The sequence below is a fragment of the Cebus imitator genome, unplaced genomic scaffold (assembly GCF_001604975.1).
Source record: "Cebus imitator isolate Cc_AM_T3 unplaced genomic scaffold, Cebus_imitator-1.0 Scaffold612, whole genome shotgun sequence".
Lineage (NCBI taxonomy): Eukaryota > Metazoa > Chordata > Mammalia > Primates > Cebidae > Cebus > Cebus imitator.
In genome coordinates, this window is record NW_016107927.1 from 102,906 (window position 1) to 117,360 (window position 14,455).

The window sequence follows — 14,455 nt, forward strand, 5'->3', positions numbered from 1 at the left end:
CCTGGGATCTTTCTCCATAATAAAGGAAAAGTCCATAGACCTCTGCCTCAGCTTCTGCTTTTTGGGGAATGCAGGCCAATCCAGCCAGACTGCTCTTCCTCCATTGTAACCTGACCATGCCATTCCCCTGCTTAAAACCCTTCATTGCCTCTCCATTGCCATAAAACTCAAACTCTGTAGCTAGGAGCTTCAAGGCCATTTGGAGGTCATCTGGCCAACTGTCTTTCCTGCTACGACAGTCTAAGTCATAGACGTTGGAAGACAACTGATTGGGTTTCAAGTCTGGCTCTTATTGAAAATGTGGAAAAAACTATTTCACCTCTGTAAGCCTCAGTTTCTTCATCTACCTGATCTCAGGATTAAGGGAAGGCAATGTATATAAAGCATCTGGCACAGTGTTTGGGGCACTAAATACATGGCAGCCAGTGTTTATTATTACAAGTAGGAACCAGAAACCAGGATGCAAAGGGAGCTGCTTCAGGTCACACAGTCAGCAGACAGTGGCTGTCAAACTTGGGACCAAACAGCTACAAAGCCAGATGCTCGCTCTCCACGAAAAAAGAGGTTGCAGTGCAGCTCTCCAGAGATGAACTATAACAGCTGGAAATTCACTTATACTATGGCTATTTCTTCTGAACCTCTCGTGAATGGCTGTTCTTGCTGAGAGCTGGACAGTGAATAAAACATCTGCAGTGCCTGCTTCCATGGGGCTCACATTCTAATGCAGGAGAGAGACCCTCAGCAAGGAATCAGCCAATGTGCTAAGTCCTGCAGCAGAAAGTGGGCAGAAGAGGGAAGAGAGAGGGAAGATGGTTATATTTTTACAGGATGCTTAAAAAATTACTCTTCTTTCTTTTGAGATAGGGTTTTACTCTGTTGGCCAGGCTGGTGTGCAATGCTGCGGTCACAGCTCACTGCAGCCTCAATCTTCTGCTCTCAGTCAGTCCTCCCTCCTCAGACTCCCAAGTGGCTTAGAATACAGGCTTGTGCCACCATGCCCAACTGATTTTTGTAAACTTGTAGAGATGGGGTTTCACTATGTGGTCTTGACTGGTCTTGAATTCCTGGGCTCAAGTGATCCCCCTCCTTTGGCCTCCCAAAATGCTGGGATTACAGGCACAAGCCACCATGCCCAGGCAAGAAACTACTCTTGTAATAAAGGTTCACTTTAGGTGAAGGGAGCAAGGGAGAAAGTTGATATTAAGGGGCGGCATTCTAAGCAGCAAGAGTAGGAAGCAGAAAAGGCTGAGGCAGGAGTGGTCTCAGCCTGTTCAAAAGACAGCAGAGAAGCAAATACTGCTGAAGAGGAGTGGGAGAGGGGAAGGTGCAGAGTGTGACCGTGAAATTTTCCTTGAGCATGATGGAAAGCCACTGGAGGGTTTTGAATAGAGTTTTTGAACACCTGACTGGTTTCAATGGATCACTCTTGTTGAATGAGGCCAGAAAGGAGCCTCTGCCATGCTCTCAGTAGGGAGGATGGTGGCTTGAACCGGGGACAGAGCCTGGAGGCAGTGAGAAGTGGTCATTCTGAGAACATTTTGAAGGCAGTGCTTACAGAACTCACTGATAGATTGGATGTGGGGTGTGACTAGGAGGTGATCCCAAAGATTGTGGCCCGAGCAAATGAAAAGCAGGACTTCCCCTTTCCTGAAAAAGGGGACACTGAGGAAGGAGGTAGTGGGGACAAATCTGGAGTTTGCTTTTGAATGTACCAAGTTTGAGATGCCGACTTGTGTCGAGGATACGCAAAGCATGCTGGACGCCCAGCACTATGACCTCCGGAGGTCAGGGAGAAGTCTATACTGGAGACACATCTGGGGGCATTTAGCACCAGAAGACTGGGTGAGCTCACCAAGGAAATGAGAGGACCTCCGGGGCTCTCGTTGGGGATGTGGGGATGCGCCAGTGTCCCAAAGTCAGGACAATAAGAGTCCAGGAAAGGAGATGGGGAAGGAGAGCCCAATAAGGCAGGAAGAGCCACGAGCATGATTCCCTGAGAAAGCCACATGCGGGAGTGTCAAGGAGAAGGAGGTGACCAACGGCCCATTACTGCTGATGACTATGTAAGACAAGACTGAGAACTGGCCACAGGATTTGGCAACATGGAGGTCGTTGATGACCTTGGCAAGAACTGTATGAATGGGCTGGTGAGCACATAAGAGGAGAGGAAATGGAAGTTTTGAGATTAGACAGAGGGCCAGGGACAGTATACCATGCCAATCCCAGCACTTTGGGGGGCTGAGACAAAAGGATCACTTGAGGCCAGGAGTTCAAGACCAGCCTAGGCAACAGAGAGAGACCTACAAAAAAAAAAGAAAAATAAATAAAAAAGAAAAGAAAAACCAGCCTGGGCAATGTAGGAAGACCCAATCTCTGCCAAAATTATAATATATATTTTTTTAATTTTTTAATTAGCTGGACGTGGTGGTATGCATCTGTGGTCCTAGCTACTCGGGAGGCTGAGGTGAGAGGATCACTTGAGCCCAGGAGTTCGAGGTTGCAAAGGGCTATGATCGTGCCACTGCACTCCAGCCTGGGTGGCAGAGCAAGGCCCTGTCTCTAAAAGAACAAAAAAAGAGAGAGAGAAAAAGATTAGACAAGGCTCTGGAAGAGTTTTGTGCAAAAAGGAGAAGAGAACACCGACAGAGTGAAAATAATAGTCTTCAGATGACAGCGAATGGGATCTGGGAACAATTGAGGTCCTTGGGGCTATTGGCTTGTTTGTTCTTCTCTGGCCATTTGAGCTCTCAGGGTCACCTCCCCCTCCAGGTCCCTCCGCTCCAGTGACTCCTTTGGTGACTTATCCACTCATGCAATTCTGAGTCTTTCCTGTGTCACCTCCTGACCCTTCCAGTGGCTCAGTCACTAGCTGTGTGACCTTGGATGAGTCACTTAACCTGCCAAGAAGCAGCAGTCAGTGAATCCCGTGACTTCGGTTTCTTCCAGCATCAGGGTGGAACAAGGGTCACAGTGGTAGGGCCTGGGGGTGTTTCTCTAAGGTTTGTGGCAACTTAGGCTTCCCTTTATCTCAGATTAATGGAGAACCCCAAGTTGGTTGTTAGAAAACTCTTGCAGACTGAATAGGTAAGCTTTTTTCGTATTAATTCTTCACTTGGCAAATGCTTGAGGGCCTGCTCTATCCAAGGGTGTGTCAGTGCTTTTGCGGGGGTGAAGGATGAGCCTTTTGTATTTTGCCCTCAAGGAGCTCACAACCTTGTGGGGTGGTGAGTGTGTCTATTCAAAATCATAACAGGGCAGACTCTCCGACACACCATTTTGTGTCCATATTTAGGACCATTTGTCACAGTTGCACACACAAATTAAAGTTCCACAGGAGGCGGGATGTTTTTGGTCTTGTGCCTATGTGCCTCACACATCATAAGCAGTCAGTATATGTTTGTTGAATGAAAGCAGTATTGAATGGTACTATTTAATGTGTGTTTTGAAGCAAGGGTAGGATTTGGACCTACACAGAAGGGCAAGGGGGCATTGCAGCCTGGCGGGGGGTGGAGTGGGTGGAGGCAGGAGGAGGGAATGGCAGGAGCAGATGTACAGAGACAGTGACACCCAACACAGGGTTGGTAATTGTAGGCCCACTATGACCGGATCATGTGATATGTCAGGATGCACAGAGATTGGAAAGGTAAGCTGGGGCCAGCTGGTGCAGAGGGTTGAATTCAAGCTATGTTAAAGGGATCGGGTTTATTTATAGTAGGATGACCTCATGTTCCCATTTCCCAGGGTGATTTTGCCTGTTGTCCCAGTGTGATTATTCATGGCAACCCCTTTCATACTCAAGTGTCCCTGTTTGGATAAGTTATATAGTCCCGCAACCCTAAAGGCTGTGTGGAGCCCCCAAAGGTTTCACAGAGGGACAGGGTCAAGCTAACATTACAAAGGTCAGTGCCCCCAGTGCTTGCTGGACCTGGAGGCAGGAGCGGGGACACCCTCCAGTCCAGGCGATTCAGGTCAAAGTCCTTTGGTTAGTGGTAAATCCCCAACAGTTGCCAGGGTACAGTGAAATGAGCACTCTTCAGGGAGTGCAAATTGTTCCAGCCCTTTTTTGGAAATCAGTTTTGCAGTACACATCAAGAGCCTTGAGAAATGTCCATGCCCTTTGTTAATTCCACCTCTGGAAATCTCTCCTAAGGAAATAATTCCAAACATAGAAAAGGTTCTTTGCATAGACGTTCATCATAAAACTCTATGCCACAGGTCTAGAAACAGCTCAGAATGCCACAACAGATGGTGATTAAGGATAAGGGACATATCTATCAGTGGACTCTAAATTCCGCAGAACAGGGACAATGTCTGATTACTAACCACTGCATCCCCACAGCTAGCATCGTGTCGGACATATTTGTTTAATGAATAAACAAGTGAATAAAAATTCCTATGAGGTTAAACAAAAAAGATATAAAACAATCCTTAAATATAATATATAAGTACCCATATGGACACACTATAATCTCAAACATTTTTTTTAAAAACAGACATATGTATATATGACTATGCATATAAAAACTTTTTAAATGATTCCCCAAAATGTAAACAGTGATTATGTTTGAGTGGTAGAACTCCTGATAATTTTTTTCATTTTATTTTTGTGTATATTGCATATCTTTCAGAATGAATATGACTACATTTATAATGAAAAAAAAAGGCCACATCAATACTTTAGAAAGGAAAGACTAGCATTAGGCAGGATTTTAGTACTCACAGCCAGGGTGTGATAAGGTTTTGCACCCTCTGAGGGTTCCCAGTCAGTCTTTGTGGTGTGAATCTCCAATTCCAGTCATGATTCTCCTCTGTAAAATGGGTTCCTCCCACAATGAATTGCAGAGGGTCCACCTGCTGGCTAAAGATGCCCCCCCCAACACCCCGGGAGCTAGAGATATTGAGAGGTGCTGCCTTTCATTGGGGCAGTTTCTACACTCATAAGCAGCCATCAAAAATGACATTTAGGCTGGGCACAGTAGCTCACACCTATAATCACAGCATTTTAGGAGGCAGAGGTGGGCAGATCATCTGAGGTCAGGAGTTTGAGACCAGCCTGGCCAATATAGTGAAACCTTATTTCTACTAAAAATACAAAAAAAAAAAAAAATTAACTGGGCATGGTGGCAGGTGCCTGTAATCCCAGATACTCAGGGGGCTGAGATAGGTGAATTGTTTGAACCTGGGAGGCAGAGGTTGCGGTGAGCTGAGATCACGCCATTGTACTTCAGCCTTGGCAGCAAGAGTGAAACTCTGTCTCAAAAAAAATGATATCTAGCAAGATAAAAAGAAAAACTGTTGATATAGTTTTAAGTGAAATAGAGCAGAATACAAAAAGGCATGTTCACTATGAAGATATCTATGGAAACTATGCATATGGCAAATATTTATCAAAAGAATATAAAGGTCTCACAAGAAATATGACCACATGCAGCCAGAGATGAGACAGACAACCAAAATTGAATGCACCTTTCCAGTAATAACAATTTTAGCGATGTTTCCAGAACTAGGATGGGTGTCTACAGTTGCTTATCCAGTGACTCTAGGCTCCAGGGCAATCCATTTCTTAGAGCAGAGCTTCTCAAACTTTAATGTGCATCAATTAACCTGGGATCCTGATAAAATGTGGATTCAGATTAAATCGAGCTGGGCTGGCAACAAGGACCCTACATACCTACAAGCTCCAGATGATGCTGGGGCACAGATGACACTCAATGAGGCTTCTACCCAATTCCTAGCACCAAGCACCTTCCCCAGGTGCCTGGCCTGGCCCTCCATCCTCAAGCATGTCTGCACCCGAAATCATCTTTGTCGCCAGCTTCTTAGCATCATCGAGACTAATAATAAGAAGAAGCTCCAGGCACTTGTATGGGATGGGATCCAGGGGGGCCTGAGGCCCCCAATTCCTTGGGAAGCTTGGACAATGACATCTTTCTGGGAGGATGTGAAGACAAAAGTGACTCCATCCCAAGATGGATTTGCCATGTTGACTTCTGATTAGCCCCAGTCCCACAAATGCCTCCTGACTCCTACTTTATTTACTGTCCTGAGTATAAGAATATGTACTCCTGCTTTTAGATAAAGGCAAGCTTGACATTATCATGCAAATTCTGGGTTATGGTCCACATGGGATTCTTGACTGCTGTGGCACGCTGCCATTCATTGTCTTGCTGGAGCACATATATCCTTTTCTATGGTATATAAGCCTTGGGTCCGAGAGTAACAGTGAAGACCCAAGACCACCCTTCTGCCTGTAACTTCCCTCAATAAATCACCCAATACTGGCCGGGCGTGGGGGCTCACACCTGTAATCCCAGCACTTTGGGAGGCTGAGGTGGGTGGTTCACCTGAGATCAGGAGTTCAAGACCAGCCTGGCCAACATGGTGAAACCCACCTTTACTAAAAATACAAAAATTAGCTGGATGCAGTGGTGCGCACCTGTAGTCTCAGCTACTCAGGGGGCTCAGGCTGGAGAATCGCTTGAACGTGGGAGGTAGAATTCGCAGTGAGCCAAGATCGTGCCACGGCACTCTAACCTGGGTGACAGAGCGACACTCCGTCTCAAAAATAAACAAATAAATAATCACCCAATACTAACAAACTGGATTTGTCTGCTTCCTTCTTTAGCCTCTTGGCTCCTCTCGCATTTGGGGGTGACTTTGCACATGTGGACTTTTTACAAAATAGATGAGTCCCAGAGCCTGGGCTTTGCTCCAGGACCCATCTATTTTGGGCAGGTGGTCCCCTGCAGAAACCAGCAGCAGATGGCACAACAGAACAAGCACAAACTGTATCCAAGGGCATGGCTCAAGAAATCTGCCCAAAATCCAACACAAAAATGAACAAAGGAACTGAATGGGAAATGTGACCAAAAGAAGGAATAAGCTAAACAGCTCCAGGAAGGGAGCTTCTGGCTCAAAGAGCACTTGTCTTGGGTGACAGCTACACGGGTTCTTGGTCAGGGGTGAGAGCCCTATGCCAGACCCCCTGTGCAGAACCAATGCCACCTCACAACGGGGCCCCTCCAGGGTTCCAGCACATGAACACCCTGCCCTGGCAAGATATAGTTGGCCAGCCACTGTCCATTCTGCTGGAGGGCGGGTCTGAGCCAACAGAGCCATGCAGAGACATCCCATCCAAGGCAGCCCAGGAGCAGTCTTGACCTTTCCTTCCCTGCAAGGACAGGCTGTCTGGTCCGCACACAGATAAAGCCTTGGGCCTGGTTCAGCATCCAGAGGACTGGGCCGTAACCCCCAAGGTAAGATATTCACACTCATTGGAGCCCTTTCTCTTTTTACCCTGGCTGGCTGGAGGAAGGGGACCCCTGCTTTTTTCAGCCAGTGCCCCATGAAGTCAGACTCCCAGGACTCCCTGCCCTGATCCTACTGAAGGCCACTGGGATGCCCAATATTCTGGGGAAACTTTGGAAGATTCGTGGCACATTATCTGGGGCAAGTCAGCTCAGTGATCAGAACATGGAGTGAAGGAGGCTGCAGCCTTGGCCTTGAATTCTGGAGGCCTCTGTAGTGGGTCAACAATGGGGAGAGCCACAAAGTCTCAGTCCAGTTGCCATATCAAATGAGGTCCTCAGAGGCAAGGAAAGGCAGGCAGGAGACTGGCTATAGCAGCCTGAGCCCTGGCCCCTTCCCATTCTGGACTCCTGTCCAGCACCAAACATTCAGCAGTGAGTGGCACCTTTACCATCAACCCACCATAGAAAACCCCCTGGAGCTCTCTCCCTGTGCCAGGGCCTGTTCATGGCATGTAGGACACAAGCTCCATGATGATATGGATTTCCCCTGCAAGGTGCTCGAATCTCATCGAGGAGGGGAACTTGCAGGCTGCTTTCCATGTAAGACGGAAGACACAGTGATAGAGAAAAGGGATGGAGTAGGAAGTGAGTCCTAGAATTCCTGCTGCAGAAGGCTGTGACCCAAGACTACCGGATCCATTCTCTTCAGCTGGATGCTCTAGCGATATGACAGTAATCCCTCTGCTTTGCATATGCAGAATTCTTTACCACTTCTGAAGCACCATCTCTCACAGAGGCGAGGAGTGACTCAGGTCCAGAGCTCTGACTCCAAGAGCACCTTCTCTCCCCTCACAGTGGCCTTGTGGTCTCACTGGTGGAGGTGAAATCCCTGGGTTCCCAGGCCAGGCATCTGTTACTGTGTCACCAGAATGAACCCTGCCTGCTACCAGCAGACATCTCCGGCTCTGGCATCTTTCAACTCAAGCTGCAAGGCTTACTGTGACCTCTGGAATCTGTGCTTAGAATTCTCCCAGGAACAAACAGCTGAAGCATCAGAATGCCAGTCCTCGTGATGCAAATGGATGCAAAAACAGCTCTTGCCAGCCTATCTAGGCCACAGAAAGCCAGGAATGCTGGGTGCCACCCCAGCCTGCAGTGTTCCCACTTAGCTAAGTGAAAGGCAAGGGACAGGGCAGGGAGAAGCCCTAGACCTGGTTAAATGGGGTTGGACCTGCCACTTAGCCTCAGGGACCCTTTGGAGACTTCCGTGTGCACTGTGGACAGGGGAAGATGCTCCAGCTCCTCTGTGGGGGCACTCTGCTGGCAAGTCAGCACCAGGGCCTTAATCTCTTTCTTGAAGTTGGTGTTGAGGAAGCCATAGATGAATGGGTTGACGCAGGTGGAGGCCATGGCAAGCAAGTGGCACACCAAGAAGATGAGGTTGCCATGGCAGATGGGGATGGCCTCATGGTGCCAGTCCTCCAGGCTGTTGAACACATGCAGAGGCAGCCAGAGCACGGCGAAGGCCACCACCATCGCCACCAGCACCCCATTGACCCGCTTCATCTGCCCAGCTCGCAAGCTGTAGGTGCCCTTGTGGAACACACGCCCCTGCCTCTGCAGGCGGCGGTAGATGCGTGCATAACAGACCAGGATGAAGGCCAGCGGGAGGCAGTACTGGAAGAGGAGCAGGAAGGTGGTGTAGATGGTGCGGTGGTGAGCCAGTGGCCAGGACTCGGTACAGACCACCTTATCCGCCAGGAACTCCAGAGCCTTGGAGTGGTTCCTGTGGAAGACATCCTCCAGGACGCTGTTGGCCAGGAAGGGCAAGGAGAGGACGCAGGCAATGACCCAGATGAGCACAATCCCCAGGTAGGCCTGCGAGATGCTGGGCTTCCAGCCTGTTGGGTTGATGATGAGCTGATGCCGCTCCAGGGCCACGAGGACGAGCGAGAGGATGGAGACCGTCACCGACATGCACTGGATAAAGGCCGACATCTTGCAGAGGGTCTCTCCGAAGATCCAGTAGTCCATGATGGTGTAGATGGCGGTCAGCGGCTGGCAGAGGAGGCACATGAGGAAGTCAGAGAAGGCCAGATTGGCAATGAGCAGGTTGGTCACGTTGGCCTTCTCCTTCTGCCTCACAGTCACACACATCAGGCAGAGGTTGCCCAGGACCCCCACGATGGTCTCAATGCTGTAGGAAGTCACGATGAAGATCATCACATCCACGGAATCCTGGCAATGATCAGAGAAGTTGTATGGGACGTCTGGGGACTTGCTTCTGTTGTCACCCTGTGGGGACCCTGTGAGCAGCAAGGCCAGGAGGTGAGAGGTGTTCATGGTGGATGTGAAAAGATTCCAAGACTCGAACTAAGCGATACACTTCAGGAATGATGCCTGTAAGACAAACAGACAAACAATACTCAGAGATCATGCCCAGGGTAGAATCCAGGGAGGAGCAGGGCCAGGTAGAAAGGCTCTCAGCTGCTTCTGTCCCAAGGCTGGTACCTGGAGGAGCTATTACCTACGGCTCACAGTAAGACACTGGCATCCAGTGATTGCCACCCTGTTAGAAGCACTTGTTGCATGCTGGGGACTGTGCTCAGGGCTTTCGTCTGTTAGCTAGTTTATTCCCAGAGGTAGGTATTATCAATCCATTTCATAGATGAGGAATCTAAGACTCCAAGACAGAAGCAACTTGCCCATAGTCACACAACTAATAAGTAACAGGGCCAGTTACAAACTCAGGCCGTCTGATGCCAGAACTTGTTCTACCAATTCCCTCCAGCCTCGGGATTTGAGGCTGTCCTGATGAAAAAGAAGGTGGAGTGTTGTATGCAGAGTTTAGCGATGGAGCTGCTTAGGGAACATGGGTAGAAAGCCCCTTGTCACATTTTACTTGAATGAAGACAGCAATAAATGCCGCTCTGACCAGGACTGCTTGTGTTCTTCCACGGCACCCTATTTCCTTCGAGACAGAACCAAAACCTCAGGGATCCACACTTAGTGCACCCTCCTAGTCTCAGCCCCTTCCTGCCCCACCAGCCTTGTTTTTTAGGTGATACCTGGCAAAGTTGAACACTGCCCAGTATGCAAAGACTGGCTCGTCAGCACAGCAGCTTCCTCCTACCAGCCACCATGTGCAGACACACCTGGCCAAAGTCACAGGTGTCCAGTGCCCTCCCCAGAACCCACTTTATGACTGTGTTCAAGTCACCTGATGCAGTGTGCAGCTCACAAGAACACCGGACTGCTTCACATCTCCATGTCCTGGGAGAGCCTGTTCCTTTCTGAGGACCTCCTCAGCACGATGGATCCCCTGCTAAAGACTGAGCTGGAATTTAGACTCCAGAGTTCCCCCGTGGTAGTACCAATGATGGATATTTTACACGGGAACCACCATACCTCTACCCACATCATTGTGACATCTCTCAGATTCTCAAGTCATTATTAATCCCACAGGTTTGCAGTTCTCAAACTTCAGTAAACATCAGAGTCACTCTAGAAGTATATTGAAAGCACAGATCCCAGGGCCCTTCCACCAGGCGATGTAGTTCAGTGAGTACAGGATGGGGCCCAAGAATCTGTATTTCATAAGTAGACTACATGATTCTGATGAACATGGCCCATAGGCCCCATCCTGTGAAACACTATTCATAGCAGAAAACCCTATTTGAGATATGGTCTCATGTAATGGCCATATGTATTTCTGAGCATACATATTTTCTTCATGATCAATTGCTACATTAAGGCAGTTTTTACAAAGTAAGGCCAAAATCAGTCAGCTCAGTAAACTCTTATTTGTCAACTGTCATGAATGTCACTCACTGTGCATTTGATCTACTTATAAAGATGAGTCTCTGAGGTCAGGAGTTCAACACCAGCCTGGCCAACATGCTGAAATCCTGTTTCCACTAAAAATACAAAAATTAGCCAAGTCTGGTGGCACATGCCTGTAGTCCCAGCTACTTGGGAGGCTGAGACAGGGGAATCACTTGAACCTGGGAGGCGGAGGTTGCAGTAAGCACAGAGTATACCACTGCACTGCACTCCAGCCTGGGCAACAGAGTGAGACTCAGTCCCCCCCCCCAAAAAAAAAAGAGTCTCATTTAGTCATTTACAAGATCAAGCTGCAAATTCACCTCATAGTTTACAGTCTGGTTATTTAGGACACCAGACCTTAAAGGCAGGGAGATTTCTCTGGCACTACAGTCTTCTGACAAAAACGTCTACTTGGGGCTGAACATGACAAACTATTCCAGCGCCAAACACCAGGCCCAGTATAAGACAAAGAGCAGCCCCGGCTGCATGAACCTGTGGCAGATGCACTGCACTCAGAAGCAGCAAATAGGCCAGAACCCAAGGCTCTGGGTGACCGTCAGCAGGGCTCAGCCAGCAGTGTGGAGAAAAAATGACTACCTACAGCATGATCAGAGTGGAAGTACTGGGCAGCGAGGGCTGCAGAAAATGCTCACTGCTTCATTCACCCACTCAATAAATGTGTGTCAAGCCCTGAGCTAGAAACAAGGGCTGCAAAGATGACTTACACAGCCATGGCCCTCCCAGACCAGAGGGGCTGACCAGCACAAAGGCAGATAGAACTCATTGCCATTGCCAACATCAATATGAATGAGAGGTCTGTGAGTTGAGAGATCATGGAAGGAGCAGGGAGCAGGGAGGCGAGAGAAGAGGTGGCAAATATGCAGGGCTCAAAGGCTGAAGAGGAGTCAACCAGCCAAAAGGACAGGGAGAGGAGGGAACTCGAGGTGCAAGGAACAGCATGCGCAAAGGCACAGAGGCAGGAAGGAGCAGAGCCTGCTGGGAAAAGTAAGCAGAATAACTGATGCCAGGGTGGCAGATGATGAGGCTGGAGTAGTGGGCCAGACCAGCAAGCCTGAGAACATTCCAGAAAGATCATTTGGATATAGAAAATGGATTGGAGTAGAGGGCCAAGACAGGAGGAGGAGCACTGAAAAAGGTGGTGATTGGCATCTGCCTGGGGCTGCTGGGCTTAGGGTACACTGACCAGTGAGGACCAGGGACCTCAGGGGCCTCAGGCACACCCAAGAGGGTGGTGAGTCTAGGAGGGGAAGGGTGGATTGTTACACAAGGTCAGTAAAATGGTGTCTCTGTGTTTTGTCTCCAGGCAGCTCTCCAGATCAAAAACTAGAGCCAGCTGCAAGCCCCAGCAGGGACCCCCCTGCAGCCTGCCTTCCCAAGCAATCGCAGGAAAATGAATGAATCACACAAACAATGCTAATCTCCAGTGGGGTTAGAATAGGGAAGGCCTTTTGCTTTGTCTCCTGAAATCTCAGCAAAAGCTGCTATCACCTAATGCCCACAGCGCCCAGACACCTCAGATGCACCCCTTACCTCCTAGGTTCACAGCTTACAGGGTGAGGGTGGGGCCGCCCATGTCTCAGGTGAGGAGACTGAGGTCCACAGTGGGGCAGGATGCTCCCCAGATCCAGTGTGACGCTCTGCGCGGGGCCAAGAGCAGGTAGGGCGCCCGGCTTCCCCGAGGGTTCGCACAGGACCCACTCGGTCCCCGCCCCCGGCCGCACTCCTGTCCCCAGGAGACACCAGGCGCCTGGCAGAGCCGCCCTGCTTCACCTGCTGCTGCCTCGATGCTGCCGGCGTGCGGAGCAGAGCCGTCTGCTAGGCTCCCGCCTGCGCCCGCCCAGCCTGCCCCTTGCGCCCGCCCACGAAGAAGCTCCAGCCGCCGGCCCGCCCCGGGACCCCAGCGCTCGCCCGGGAGATGCATCTTGGGCCCCTAAGGGACACCCGGAGCTACAGCCCTGCCCACACATCTCTCTCACACCCACCTCAACCCTGCACGTAGGCAAGCTAGAGCTGCGCTTTCTCTCTCTCTCTCTCTCTCTCTCTCTCTCTCTCTCTCTCACCTTCTCTCTCTATGGGTGTGTGCGTCTGTCGCTCTCTGCCTCAGTTTCCTCACTCATGAAATGGGTATAAAAAGACCTACCTTTCATCAGTTCGTTCAGAAACGTTTCTTGCAGACCTCCTATGAGCCTGGCTCTTCTGGGCACCAGGGCTGGAAGAGACAGGCTCCCTGTCCTTGGTTCCTTCTGGAGCTCTCAGCCCTGTGGGAGAAGACAGACAGAAGACAAGGAAAGCGGGAAACAAATTATTACAAACAGTGAGATGCTGTGAGCAAATGGGTCCGATAGGCCAGATGGATGGCACAGCCATAGCAAAAGCCCCGAGGCTGGGGGCAGAGGCCAGCGGAGGGTATATGGCTGAAAATGCCGGTCAGGGTGAGGGAAGGAGATGGGCATCCAGGGGATGAGTGAACAGTCAGGGTGCACCCTGAAAGTGGAGTGTCTTATCTCAGCCAGTCCCAAGGTTGTTGCCAGGAGGATTCAGTGAGAATGGTCACTTTCTCTTTTGGAGCTGAGATGTACATGACTTGGCTGTAATGGAACAGCTTTGCTTACAAGGGCTGCTCCTGTTTTGAATACACTAGCTTATAATTTCCCTCTTCATGGCAAAGTCATGTGTGTACTTAGAGGACCTCCTGAGGGCAACAGATCTGCTTCAAGAGCGCCTCCTAAACACTGGACATACACACCTGTCCAGTGAAACCTCTTGTGGCTCCCCATGGAAATGTCCCCACGAAGTCACGGCAGTGGCCCCTCTAGAAGGACAGCTGGGTTTTGTAGTGCACAGACTCTAAAGACATTACCTTAGTTATCATCACAACTGCTCCGAGAGATGGGCATTTTTATTCTTGTGCTGATGAAGCAAAGTGAGACTCAGCAATTAAGCAACTTGCCCAAAGTCACTCAGCCAAGAAACAGGCAGATACAAGATGTGAACCCACCTGCCAAGCGCCCGGGCCTCTGCTCACTGTCGCTGTGGACTGGCACCCGTCATCTCTTCTTTCTGGACCACACTGCTTCCTGCCTTAACTACCTGGAAAGCTGCTGCTCCTCTGTTGCACCCCAGCTCTGCTGTCCCCTCTGACATGACAAATTCCTACCACACTCCCGCGCTCTGCTGCAAAGGCAGGTGTAGCAGCCTGGTTGGCTGTCTACATGAGCACCCTTGTCTCCCCACTCCCCTCTTTTTAGGCCACAGCTCTTGTCTCTGCCCCCAGATCCCAGCACAGGACCACACACAGCATCTGACAAAGGAGGGAAGGAGGGAGGGAAGGAAGGAAAGGAGGGCAGGAGGGAGGGAGG

General features: G+C 49.9%; 1 protein-coding gene across 1 annotated transcript; it reads right to left on the reverse strand.

Annotated features, from left to right (window-relative positions):
- Positions 1-7,919: 7,919 nt before the first annotated feature.
- Positions 7,920-14,397, reverse strand: LOC108294953 (neuropeptide Y receptor type 4-2). Its single transcript, XM_037734392.1, has 2 exons — positions 14,122-14,397; positions 7,920-9,650 (listed from the first exon to the last, which is right to left on the reverse strand). The coding sequence occupies exon 2, from the start codon at positions 9,591-9,593 to the stop codon at positions 8,466-8,468; it is 1,128 nt and encodes a 375-aa protein (XP_037590320.1). The 5' UTR covers positions 9,594-9,650; positions 14,122-14,397; the 3' UTR covers positions 7,920-8,465.
- Positions 14,398-14,455: the final 58 nt, after the last annotated feature.